The sequence below is a fragment of the Neophocaena asiaeorientalis genome, unplaced genomic scaffold, assembly GCF_003031525.2.
Source record: "Neophocaena asiaeorientalis asiaeorientalis breed wild unplaced genomic scaffold, Neophocaena_asiaeorientalis_V1.1 scaffold140, whole genome shotgun sequence".
In the NCBI taxonomy this organism is placed as follows: domain Eukaryota; kingdom Metazoa; phylum Chordata; class Mammalia; order Artiodactyla; family Phocoenidae; genus Neophocaena; species Neophocaena asiaeorientalis.
The window spans coordinates 1,060,284-1,073,286 of record NW_020173729.1 but is presented as its reverse complement, the minus strand read 5'-3'; the positions used below and the strand labels follow the sequence as shown (position 1 = coordinate 1,073,286).

General features: G+C 52.2%; 1 protein-coding gene across 3 annotated transcripts in view; it reads right to left on the bottom strand.

Moving 5' to 3' along the window:
- Positions 1–13,003, bottom strand: part of SPTB (spectrin beta, erythrocytic) — a 123,812-nt gene that overhangs the window by 21,244 nt on the left and 89,565 nt on the right. For all 3 annotated transcript variants that reach the window (XM_024750824.1, XM_024750826.1, XM_024750825.1), the window contains exons 16-22: positions 8,592–9,348; positions 7,932–8,134; positions 7,751–7,841; positions 6,118–6,264; positions 4,484–4,747; positions 3,911–4,117; positions 3,380–3,469 (exon numbers count right to left, since the gene is read on the bottom strand). In XM_024750824.1, coding sequence (XP_024606592.1) covers positions 3,380–3,469; positions 3,911–4,117; positions 4,484–4,747; positions 6,118–6,264; positions 7,751–7,841; positions 7,932–8,134; positions 8,592–9,348 — 1,759 coding nt within the window. The remainder of the gene's footprint in view (positions 1–3,379; positions 3,470–3,910; positions 4,118–4,483; positions 4,748–6,117; positions 6,265–7,750; positions 7,842–7,931; positions 8,135–8,591; positions 9,349–13,003) is intronic.

Below are 13,003 nucleotides of genomic sequence, written 5' to 3'. Positions count from 1 at the left end.
ACACCAGCGCACAGCCGTTAGGTGACTGTGGACAGCGAGTGACGGAGTGGGATTTGAACATGGCTCTCTCGGAGCCACATGTGCTCTTGAGGGCTCCCTCCACCTCCTGTCTCAGCAGAGCTTGATTTCTTAGCTGTATGTGGTGGAGGAGAGGAAAACGATTCTTAAATGGCCTTCTGAGATCTGATTTTAGCAGCTTTTTTATGCTGTATAAAACAATAGTTGACAGTTGCCCCTTGGTCAGAGTTTAGGATTTCGTTTTGTTTTCCCGTTTCAGTATTTCCTGCCTTTGGTCACCAAGATGGCATTTTCTTCCCACTCTGGTGATGGGTCACCTTCATCTTCAGGGGGCCGTGACATGTTGTCACTCGCTTTCTGGGTCCTAGAGGCCCCAGCCTGGCTGCTCCTTGCATGTGGGCTTTTGGCTCCTTACCCCCCCATCTCCTCCCTTTTTACAATTTCCCATGGCCTCGAAAACTGTCTAGAGGGCGGCGGGTAAGAGAAGTACACACAGGCTGTGCTATGACTGTCAGCATTTAAAACACATAGAACTAGCAATACCCACAAGTCACCTAACTTGCCGAAATGCATCTTTACACCTGATGCTCAGAATCTCGATTCTGACAATTTCCCGTGGTCTCTGCAATTGTAGTCAAACGACCCGTGATGTCAGCTCCGCTTGCCTCTTTACTTTCCCTGAGATCTTATATCCTACGAAGGTATTTCTTTCTCTCCTTTTAAGCAATTCCTTTCCAGGCTCCTGTGCAGTATGCTTACTTAGAACATCTCCTTCCCTGACTTCATTCATTCAACCCACAGTTATTATTTCTGATGTATCAGGCCCTGTTCTAGGTTCTAGGGACGATATGGGAACAAGATAAACAAAACCCCTGCCCTCATAAAGCTTACACTCTAGAAGAGGAGATGGTAAGCGTGTAAATCAATGAATGAATGCACGTAACAGGTACCACGAGGAACAGACACCACTGAGATGAGGATTGTCTTCCAAGGCGTGGTGGTGGCCACTTTAACTGGGGGAGTCAGGAAGGGTTTTCTGTGCAGCTGACATCTGAGTAAGACATGAATGATGAGGAGAGGGCAACCCCACAAAGATCTGGGGGATGAGTGTTGCTGGCAGGAGGGAAGAGTGAGTGCCAAGAAAGTCCCTGGGGTGGAAGCAAGCCTGGACGGTCCAAAGGGTCAGGCAAGCTAGAATACTGTGAAGGAGGGCGAAAGTGATAAGGGAGGAGATTCGGGAGGAGGCAGGGGCCAGACCAGGCAGGACACTGCTTTTTAACCCTGGTTGCAGGTTGAATCGTCGGGGAAAACAGACACAGCCAGGGCCCCATCCCCAGAGGTCCTTATTAATTGATCTGAGGTGGGACCTGGGTACTCATATGTTCTCAGGTTCCCCCGGGTGATTCTAATGTGCAGCCAGAGTTGAGAACCCTTCGTGCGGCACCTTGCAGGTTCTGTTCTAGTTGCAATGACAGCCATTAAAGTGGTGGTTCTCAAAGTGAGGTTCCAGGCCAGCAGCAGCAGCATCGCCTAGGATCTTGATAGAAATGCAAATTACCAGGCTCTGCTCCCAGAGTCTGATGCAGTAAATCTAGGGTGGAGCCTGGTCAACTGTGTTTTAACAAGCCCTCCGTGTGAGCCTGACGCACACTGACCACTGCAGTAGAAGAAACGATAAAATGGGATTTTGGCTTTAGCCTAAAATAGTCTTTACTGGGGCAGCCATGCTCTCCCACGAGATTATCTTTCCCTTCTTGTTAAGGGGAACCCCATCCATATTAGTCTTGCCCTTCTCCTGAAATAGCAACCTTCAGCCAGGGGAGTTGAAAATCATTGGCAATAACACTTATTGAGGCTAAAGTCTTGAGTACTGGAAGGACTAGAGTTGGCTCAATTTATAGTTGAGGAAACTGAGGCCCCGAGAATAGTCTTCTACCAGTCTTCCCCACTTTAACTGGAGGGTGTGACGTTAGCAGAAGCCCCGCCTCCACCACCTTCTACTTCAGGTCCCTACGTGTTGCCACCGGAACCTCTGTGATTTGATCATGCCAACTAGAAGCAAAGCGTTCGAGGGAGCTTTTAAGGAACGTCTTTGAATATAATTCATTCAGGCCTTTGCACAGTTGCTGGGTTCTGTGAGCAGATGTTGGCTGCTGATATCTGGGGAGAAGGACGTACTGTCTGCCATGACCTTCCTTCCCCAATGAGCTGCAGTACCGACTCGACTGGCACTCTGGGACACACTGCTCTTCTCTGGGATAAGTTCCTAGATGCTCCTTGCTCAAGACTGTGGCTGCCGCCACTTCCTGAAGCAGAGAGCAGACCAGGCAGGAGGGACTCTCTGCCCAAGAGCAGGGGTACGGCCAGCTACTGGCTAGACCACGCGGCCAGACCATGACCCCATGCAGCTGGCCTTCCTGGAGGACGCAGGCTTCCCCTGCAGCCCTGACACAGAGGAAGTGCATCTGCTCACTTCCAGGATTCTGACCAGGGCTGCAGAGATTCCCAATCCAGCCTGGGAGAGCAGAACAGCCAACGGAGGTTTCCTCCAATGGCTCAGAGTCCAAGTTTAGCAGCTTCTTCGTGGCGTTGCAGCCCCACAAGTATGCTCATGTGTCTAGAGAACAGGGGCCTACTTATCCCGAGGAGACTCAATAGGCCAAGCTTAGCCCTGGAAGAGGGACAAGGCAGTGATGGGAGAGACGCCAGGAGCTAAGAGCCTCCTCTCAGGGAGGTCACGGGATACAGAAGCTGTAAAGCACATGAAACCCCAGGCCAGGGCCTCCAGGTCCTGCACGCACCTGTGCCCTGATGGGTCTGAATGGCCCCAAATCCCAAAGCACCTGGACCCCCGGCCCCATTCACCTCCGCCCCACTCTGTGGTCCTCCCAGAATTCTCTCTGCCATCATCAGAGCTGCTCCTTCGGCTGTGAGAGTACAAACACAGACTGGGGACCCTGTAGCTATCAACAACAACAATAACCTGGGGCTTCCCTGGTGGCGCAGTGGTTAAGAATCCGCCTGCCAATGCAGGGGACACGGGTTCGAGCCCTGGTCCAGGAAGATCCCACATGCCACGGAGCAACTAAGCCCGTGCGCCACAACTACTGAGCCTGTGCTCTAGAGCCCGTGAGCCACAACTACTGAAGCCCGCACGCCTAGAGCCCGTGCTCGACGAGAGAAGCCACCGCGATGAGAAGCCCGCGCACCGCAACGAAGACCCAACACAGCCAAAAATAAATAAATTATAAAAAAAAAAAAAAGAACAATAATCTGTTATGTGCTGCTGGGGACCTTGTGCAGATCAGGGCTGGGGCTTCCTCCGCGGGGCGGGTGGGACTGACGAGGTGGCAGGACTCACCTGGTTCTTCTTCATGAACAGCTGCACAGTTTGCAGGTTCGTGCCATGGTCGGTCGACTGGGCCAGAGGCAGCCTCTCCTCCACCCAGAGCTGCGGAGACCAGAAGGCGGGGGACAGCTGACGACAATCACAGCCACCCTTTCCCCATCACTCACCGCGGGTCAGACAGAGCTCTGCTTACTGTGTCTGCCCAGCTCTTCCCAACACCCCAACAGGGTTTTGTAAAATGGGGGCATTTTGCTATTTTGAACTGAGGTTCCAAATAACTTGCTCCTGGTCACTTGGAGGGAAGGCAACGTAGCTGGATCTCGAACCCAGGTCTGCCTGGCCCCAAAGTCCACGAGCGAGCTACCATTCAAAAGGCACTGGCTTACACTGACGTTTCATGTAGTCATCACGACCACCCTCTGAGACAAGGCGGTGAGATGACCAGACGTCTGCTACCAACAACTGCCCCGGGCAGCCGCCAGCTATCCCGGTGACAGCTGCCGGCTCAGCCGCTGGGGGAGGGGGGAGCTGCGGCCCACCCACCGTCTCATCCTCTAAGTCCCGGCTGATCTGCAGCCTGGCTCTGGATGATTCCAGCTGCTTCTTCCTCCTCCCCAAGGGCTCCAGAAGGTCCAGGAACCGCTTCTCGATGCTCAAGTCTTCATGCCCCGCCTCCTCTCCCAGCGAGGGCATCTGGGCAAACAGCTCCTCCAGTTCCACCTTCCGCACGTTCACTTGGTCCTCCACACGCTGGGACACAAGGGGACAGCGTCGGCACCAGCCCTGGCACCCGGGCAACCCCTCGTCCACTTCATCATGCAAATCCCACCCATCCTCAAAGGCCTGGTTTGAGCTCAGCCTCCCCTAAGAAGTCTCCTTGGATTGCCCCCACCTCATCTTTTGCCCCTCTGAGCGTCTGTCCTATACTTCTCACGCACACTTTTATTACCCCCGTCTGGATCCCTCCCTGTCTCACCCATTGCAAAAGGGTAGGAGCTGGGCTGTGAACCGGGAGACCTGATAAAAGCCAGCCCAGCTAAGGGCACAGGAGGGTACTCCCTTTCAGGTTGCAGATTTGCTTCCAAGACCCCCTCAGTCTACAACCTGCTCACTTGCCTTCAGCTTAGCCAGCATCCTGTTGACGCTGGTCAGGTCCTTGCCCAGGTCGTCCGACCGCAGCTGGTCCTCCATGGCCCTGATCCACTTGTTGAGGTCAGCCTGGGTCTGCGAACGCAGGTCAGAGCTCCTGGCGGCTGAGAGGTGCTGGGTCGTCTCCTGTGTGGTGGCCTGAAGCTCATCCCAGAGCCGGTGCAAGGCTTCCAGCCTCTGGGACACCAGGGCCGCAAACTGGGGCTTCTCCTCCATCAGCTGCTTTCCTTCCTGTGTGGGGAAGCAGGAGAGTTCACCCTCTGACCTTGGAGAGCCGCCTTGTTCCAGGTGGTTGCAAAGGGCTAACCGAGGGGAGGTCAGTGAGGCAAAGGATCTGCCTAGAACTCAGGCGAGGCTCGGCTGAAAGACTCTGCACCCCCAGAGTTATTTGCAGTAGAAGGTGGGACAGGGAGAGCGTGTCTGGGGCAAATGACTCAGGGAGACTGTAGCATAGGGAGCTGCAGACAAGAACCAGCTAGTACTAAACTTTTTTTTTAGTTATTTAAAAAAAAAAAAGATTCAAGATCCACCCAGGTACAACCACCATGGAAACCTCTCTGTGAGTTTGTTTGTTTGTTTATCTATCGTGCTGCGCAGCTTGCGGGATCTTAGCTCCTAGACCAGGGATTGACCCTGGGCCCTCAGCAGTGAAAGGGCAGAGTCCTAACCACTGGACTGCCAGGGAAATCCTTCACCCTCTCTTAATTGTCTTGCCAGAAGCTGCGCACTGACCTTCAGTGGTATCTTTTAGTTGCTGAGTTTGCCTTGTCTGGTTTTCACCCACATAAATGTTTCTTTTTCGGAAGGTTACAGATGATTTGGGCCTAGGAATACCTACTTGCTAATAATAGTTAATATTTATTGAGTGCCTAATAATTGCCAAGTAATATTCTAAGTGCTTTAATGCTCACAACTCCCTCGGGTGGGTACCGTTATTATCCTCATTTTACAGATGAAGAAACTGAGGCGCAGGGAGGTTGAGAAGTCAGACAGCCTGGCTCGGAGCCTGCACCCTTAGCCACGATGGACACAGCCTTGTGTGGCCCTAGGCCCGCTTTTTCCAGATAGCCACAGCAGGGAGGGGCAGAGGTACCTCCCTTCCTATTCCCAGATCTAACTCCGGCCACATTCTGACTTGGGCCCCTGGGCAAGCTGGTTACAGGGGGGACCCTTGGTACGAATGACCACTCCCTGGTGGTTTGCCCATCCAAACAGTGAGGGTCAGTAGTCCCTGGCCCATTCTGCTCATCTCACATATTCCCCTGCCCCTGGGCAGGACAGCGCGGGGCCCTGGCGTGGATGATGGAAGGCAGACAGAGGTTACTGCCGTCCTAGCACTGAAAGCTGAGGCTCTGACTCTGTGTCCTCAGTGTCCAGGACTGTCCCCAGACTCAGATGACCCAGAGGAGGCACCCATTCTGACCGGGTTTTATAAGACTGGACGTATCAGGAGCTCTGAAGGTCTAACTACTATTTGGAGAAGTTTTTCACGCTCAGGTTCTACACCGTCCAGCAAGCTGCGGGCCAGTGTCCATGCCCTGTGTGAAGCGCTGCTCAGGGAAGCACCCGGAGCAGAGAGCCCAAATGCTCGCTCTACTCACTGCATCAATGTTCTCTAGCCACCCCTGGTGGGAAGCCAGCTCTGCCACGAACGCCTGGTGCTTCAGCCATTTGTTGTGAAGGTTTCGAGCTTCATCATAGGAGACATCCTGGGATGTCAGCAGCTTGTCATTGATCCAGAGAGTGAGCTGTGGGCAGAAAGAGTGGGTTCAATGGTCCCCGAGTGTCCTTCTTTGGCCAGGGGCCCAGGGCAGGACTGCCGCCTAGCTCTGGCTGGGGAAGAAGAGGACCAAGGGGAGGAAGTATGCGCACAGCAGAGTACTCCCCTCCAACTCTGGATCCCTAACTCCCAGCACAGGAAACTTAACCCGCGTTGTCTCAGCGTTAAAATACAGGCACTACTGTGTCTTCCCCTCTAGAGTGTGTGCAGTACGACACCAGGTATATTTATACTTCTCTCCACATTTCCAGGACCGAGGACAGGGCCTGGCCTACTGCAGGAACTCAACAAGTGTTTACTGAATGGATGGATAAATCAAAAATCAACCCTTTGGCAGTAGGGGGAGAAATCATTAATAAACACGGAGAAAATGTTCTCTGAGGAAGAAGCCAAGGCAGATCCTATAATTACCAATGAAGGAAGGACTGTGATGAGCCTCTGATGTTTCCAAGATGTCCTGGCACCATAACAAGCCTGGCTGGTACCAAGGGCAGAGGTGGGTGAAAACAAAGTCATTTGGGTTGAGAGGAAAGGGGTATGAGGACGGAAGCAAGAAAGAAGTCAGGGGAAGCCCCATTCCACATGGAAGGACTGTTCACGGAAGGACCTAGGAGTGCAGGTTAAAGACCCTCCTGTACAGCTCTCCCCAGGCTGAGCGAGGAGCTTCTGAGTCAGCAGTTCTCCAACCAGAAGGTTGGTTGAGAATGCTGCTCTTTTTCACCCCCTAAGTTCTGGTTCATCTGGGCCCAAGTGGGGCCCAGGAGTCTGCATCTAACCAGAGCCAAGACTGGCTCCATAATTTGCAGGGCCTGGTGCAAAATGGAAATATTCAAAATTATTAAGAATTTCTCAGTGCTTTGTGACCACTAGAGGGGTGGGATAGGGAGGGTGGGAGGGAAGTGCGAGAGGGAGGGGATATGGGGATACATGTATACGTATAGCTGATTCACTTTGTTATACAGCAGAAACTAACACAACATTGTAAAGCAGTTATACTCCAAGAAAGATGTAAAACAAATTTTTTTTTTGAAAGTAGAATCTGCTAAAGGAAAACTATTAAAAAAAAAAAAAGAGTTTCAAGATGGCAACAGGAGAGCATTAAACTAAACATGGGGCCCTTGAAAGCACGGGGCCCTGTATGAATGCACAGGTCACATGACTTTCAGGACGACCCTGACCAGGGCCCTAGGTGACTCTTAATACAGATAGTCCTCAGGCCACTTTTTGAGAAAGCCTGCCCTGGACTTGACAAATTAGAAGCCATCTTTACAGATTTGAAAAAGAAATTGTGGAACCAAAGATTCTAGAGGATGAAGGACTTAAGCTGTCAAGTGCCCAGAGCTCCCCACTTATGGAATCTAGACTCCTGAGTCTAGAAAGGACTTCCCACCTCTAGGACGCTCTGCTTCTAGAAGGAATCTCCTGCAAAGTGGCCAGCCTGGCTGGAGCCTCACCTCCTTGCAGTTCTGCAGGAAGTTCTGGAGCTCCAGGTTGTCTCTCAGAAGGACTGAGGCCTCCTGGGCCTTCTCGTCATTTTTCCTGTGCCTGGAAGGGAAGCCAGAGCCACAGTCACGATGGTGCTGAGAGCTGTACCACCACCCTACCGGGCCCCGTGACCCTAGGGGTGGAGGGTACCTGTCCTCAATCAGCTGCACCTTCTCCTTGATCTTGTCTGAGTAGAGGTTTCCTTCAGCTACCAGCTTGTTTCCAGAGTCCACAGGACTCAAAACCTTATCCCGGTTGTTCTCCATAGACACCAAGAATTCCTCAAACTTCCGGATCCTGGCCTCTGCAGCTTCTAGGGAGTCTGGGGGCTCCAAGTGAGCCAGAGTATATTCCTGTTGAAGCAAGTTTCCAGAACAGGCATGAAGACAAGCTGAGGAGGCGGGGAGGGCACCCGCCAGGCAGGCCCACCATGTGCAACCATGCAGGTGACGGCATGAATGGCACCCCTTGGAGCTGTGGAAGGAAGGAGCTCCCTGGGTCTGGTTCCCCACCCCCACTCGGGGGCACCTGATCAACAGGACGCCTAAAGCCACACGGAAGGGTAGCCACCCAGGGAAAAATTCACTTTACTAGCCTCTAACTGGCCCAAGAACAAGACGTAGTCTGTGACACGGGGCTGGAAAGCGCACGTGATAAGGAACGAAGAGGACTGTCCTCTGAACTAGTGGCTAGAGAGAGTCCAAAAAAAGCATAATTTGGCCCCTGAGCCCTGCTGCAGACTTACGACATAAATTCCCTATTGCCCTGAGAGATGCCCCCTGGCCCCTGGCCCTGAATGCCTTGCCCTACCTGGTTGCTGAGGATGGCTTCAGCCTGCTTGGCGTCCTTCTGGAACTCCTGGAAGCCGAGGCACTGGGCGAGGGCATGGCTGCGGCTCTCCCACATGCGGTGCAGGGCATCCCAGCCCTTATCCAGGCCATCCAGCCGCTGGCCCAGGAGCAGGTACTCTGGGTCCGTCTGGCCATGGATCACCTTCTCTCCGGATGCCTTGACCTGCTGGTAGCTATTCTGGTGCCTGTCAATGTCGTCCTTGATGGCCGCATGCTGCTGCAGGAGCTGCTCGGCCTCTGGGAGGGACTCAGGCATGTCCTTGGAGGCCACGTCCTTCTGGGCCGTGGACAGCCAGGCCTGGAAGGCATCCAGGTCCTGCAGGAAGGCCTGCAGCAGGCTGGCTTCCCCCAGCGAGGCCTCCTGGCTCTTCAGGGCTTCCTGCAGGGCCTGCCACAGCTCCTCCACATACGCCTGCCGCTGGCCAATGTCCTTCTTCAGCTCAGGGTGTGACTCCATCAGCTGCTGCGACTCCTGCCGCAGGGCACCCACGCGGGCATGGATGGCGGCCACGTCACGCTCCAGCCCCGACAGCTTGCGCTGGATGGCGATGACGCCTGTCAGGTCCCGGCCCAGGTCCTTTGTGGACTCCACCACCTTTGTCTTGTCCATCACCCACTTGCTGGTCTCCTCGCAATCCACACAGTAGCTGTGCACCCGGAGGGCCGAGTCCACAGCCTCCCGCCGTTCCAACACCATGGTCTGGAATTCCTGCCACCTGCCGAGGGAGACGGGGGACAGAGACACCGTCTTCCTTAACGCTTCCCACAGGGTGTCCCTTCCACATTTAGAAGGCACACCAGATTTCCCTTCCAGAGTCTCTCCTGATAGGCCTTGCACGCTGAAACAAGTCATCTATCCAACAAACTGTCATGAGTAAAATATGTTTATCCAATTTTACTCAAGACAACATAACTGCCAATCAGAGCTTTCCATCAGCGGGAGGTGAGCTGTGATGTTATTCCAACCATCAGTAAAGGAACACGGTGCTCTGTATGTAAGCTCTATATGTAGTTGGATTTCAGGCAAACGTACAGTTTCCCCAGAGTTTGAAAAATACAAGCATACCTTGTTTTATCGTGCTCCGCTTTACTGTGCTTCACAGATACTACAGGGTTTTTTTGTTTTTGTTTTTTACAAATTGAAGGTCTGTGGTGACCCTCTGCTGAAAAATCCATCCCCGGCATTTTTCCAACAACATTTGCTCGCTTCATGTCTCTGTACTACTTTTTGGTAGTTATTGCAATATCAAACTTTTGCATTATTATATTTGTATGGTGACTTGTGGGCGGTGATCTTTGATGTTACTATTGCAAAAAGATTATGACTCCTTGAAAGCTCCTATGATTAGCATTTTTTAGTGATAAAGTATTTTAAATTAAGGTATGTACGTTGTTTTTCTAGGCATGATGCTTTTGCAACACTTAACAGACTACAGTATACTGTAAACAACGTTTATATGCACTGGGAAAGCCCCCACATTTGTGTGACTCTCTTTATTTTGATATTTGCTTTATTGGGGTGATCTGCAACTGAACCCACGATATCTCCGAGGTACACCTGTCATGAAAATAATTAGAAACCTCCCATTATCAACCTCAAGAATGCTTTAGGACACAGGGTCCCAGCTTCCCCAGAGGAAAGCCTAAGACCAAGTTCCAAGTGCCCAGGGCCTAAGAAAAGCCACCATGGTTCTAAAATAAAAGAGTCCTGGTGAAGAGAAGGAAAAGGAAGAGGAAGGGGGAAGGAGAAGCTGGGATTATAATTAAAACATCATCTTAACCTTCAGTGTGCAGTCTGGAATGAAACTGGGGAGGGTGCAGATGTTGGGCAGATGTCCTGGGGTTGGTCTGCAGCCCACAGTAAGCTTCTTCTGAAGAGCTGCCCATTAGCCTGGGCCCCGACCACCAGGGACACCTCCCGTGGACCCAGGTTTACTCATCCTGCATCACCATAATCTAGATGCACGCGATAGTATGCTGAACACACATTCGCTAATTGAGCCTAACTCTCTTGAATATCCACAATGTATAAGCATTATGTTAGACTTTGGGAGGATACAGTCATAGCTAGACTTTGCTCCACGGGGTGTATGGGTTAGAGAGAAATTAAGACAAACTCACCAAAAAACGATAGTATAAAATACTACGTACATAGCGCATACCAGGCAGAGAGGACTAAGGGAGCTGTGAGGAGGGATAATAGCAATCTCATGGTGGTCATCTGAGCTGTATTTCAATGGGCAAACCTCCAGTGCCTCCACGGGAGTGATCTATTTAAGGATGGGGCCCTGAGTAGCTCGCTCATCTTTGTGGTCCCAGCACCGGGGGATGGAGGTGGAGGCAGGAGGCAGATGGGCTGGGCAGAGCACGCTGTGGGCGTTCCCAGGGTGACCGTGCCGCTAGTCTGGGGGTGGAAGACAGGCCTGCAAACAGAGGTGGGAGATGGGCCAGGAAGGATCGGGAATTCCGAGCGAGAGAGAGAGAGAGAGAGAGAGAGAGAGAGAGAGAGAGAGAGAGCAAAAAGAGCCCAGAGGAAGGATTGGGAATTCCAGGAAAGAGAGGAGGGAGAGTCCAGACGTGAAGTCCCTCAACTCTGGGTTGTTCTGTGCCTGGTGCACAGATGCTGCTGAGGCTGGACCTCAAGGGAAGGGAGCAGAAGATTTCCTCCAAGGTGGTCTGAAACCACTGTGAAAGGATAGCGAGGCACTCCAGGGCTGTGAGATCTTCCAGCTCCGTCCAGAAGCCACAGGAGAGGGTCTGGCAGTGCCCCTGGGCAAGTGACTCCGTGGTGATTTTCCAGACTTTTCCTGGTGTGGCCTCACTGCAGCCACCAGGCAGAGCCCACACAGGGGACAGGGTGAGCTTTGGGTCTAGTCTACCTCCTAAACCCACCTTCCTCTCCACTGCACCATCTCCAAAAGGGAGGCAGTTGATAGAACTGCTCTAGGCAGCACTGGCCAGACCATGTCAGGAGTCCAGGTTTGGTCCTGGGCCCAAGATTGTTAAGAAAATGTTGGTCCACTAGAATGCATGCGGTGGGAGATAATCACACATTCAGTAAGTGTTTGAATGACTCATATGTGCCGAGCCTGACAGAAGAGATTTCAGTTTTGTCCCCGGTCACTCATTCACTGTGTTACATCACACAACTACCAAGTGCCTTGTGTCAGGCCCCGTTCAAGGCTCTGGGCATGTAGCAACAAACAAAGCAAAGTGCTCTCATTCGAGTGGGCAGAGACAAATAAGTGTTTAATCCATCAGGTGGTGACAAGTACAATGGAAAAAACGAAAGCAAGATAACAGGATAGAGGCAGAGGAGCTGGATGGGAAGGAGGTAGTGATACTTTGAATGGCGTGGACAGTGAGGGCTGCTCCAAGAAGGTGACACGTGAGCTGAGATCTGAGCGAGGGACTAAGGCAAGTGGATATTGGGGAAAAGAATATTCTGAACAGAGGGAACCTCAGACAGCAAAATGCTTGGTGCTCAGAGCACTGTGGACAATATATAAAGATACTGCTCTTCATTCGCTTACAGTCTAGTAGAAAAGTTCTTCAGGACAAAATTATAATACAAGGTAGAATGTGAAGCTTTAAGCCAGTCGAGGGAGGGAAAGATACTTTTTCATCCTGGAAACTGGGAAGGAGAGGAACCTGGACTGGCCTAAAAACAAGCATGATTTAGACTACGTAGTTGGAGGAGAATGCACTCTGTAGAGAGAACAGCAGCGACTTGGAGGCAGGACGGTGGATGGGGTGAAGAATGACAACTGTCTCTAAAAATACTTGAAGAGGTCTTCCCTGGTGGCACAGTGGTTGAGGGTCCGCCTGCCGATGCAGGGGACACGGGTTCGTGCCCCGGTCCGGGAAGATCCCACATGCCGCGGAGCGGCTGGGCTCCGTGAGCCATGGCCGCTGAGCCTGCGCGTCCGGAGCCTGTGCTCCGCAACGGGAGAGGCCACAACAGTGAGAGGCGCGCGTACCACACACACACAAAAAAACCTGAAGAGCTATCATGTGGAAGAAGAATCAGGGTAAGTTCCGTTATCTCTAACGGGCAGAGCCCGATTTTCAAGGAGGCAGATTTCCACTCATGATGAGATCAAACTTTCTACCCAAAAGGAGCTGCTCCCAAATGGGGTGTGCTCCACGGGGACGGGGCGAGCTCCCTATGCTTGGAATGTTTGTGCAGGATGCAGGCTGTCTGGGGTACATGGCTCAGGTACCTTTCAACACTCAGATGTCATGGAAAACCATTTTACCTTTTCACACCTCAGGTTCTCTCTCACCTGAGGATAAGTATCTTGGTGTATTACACTTAGGGTGGTGTATGGCTTAGAGGTCTGTAAGATCATTCTCTGACCATAACTCAAC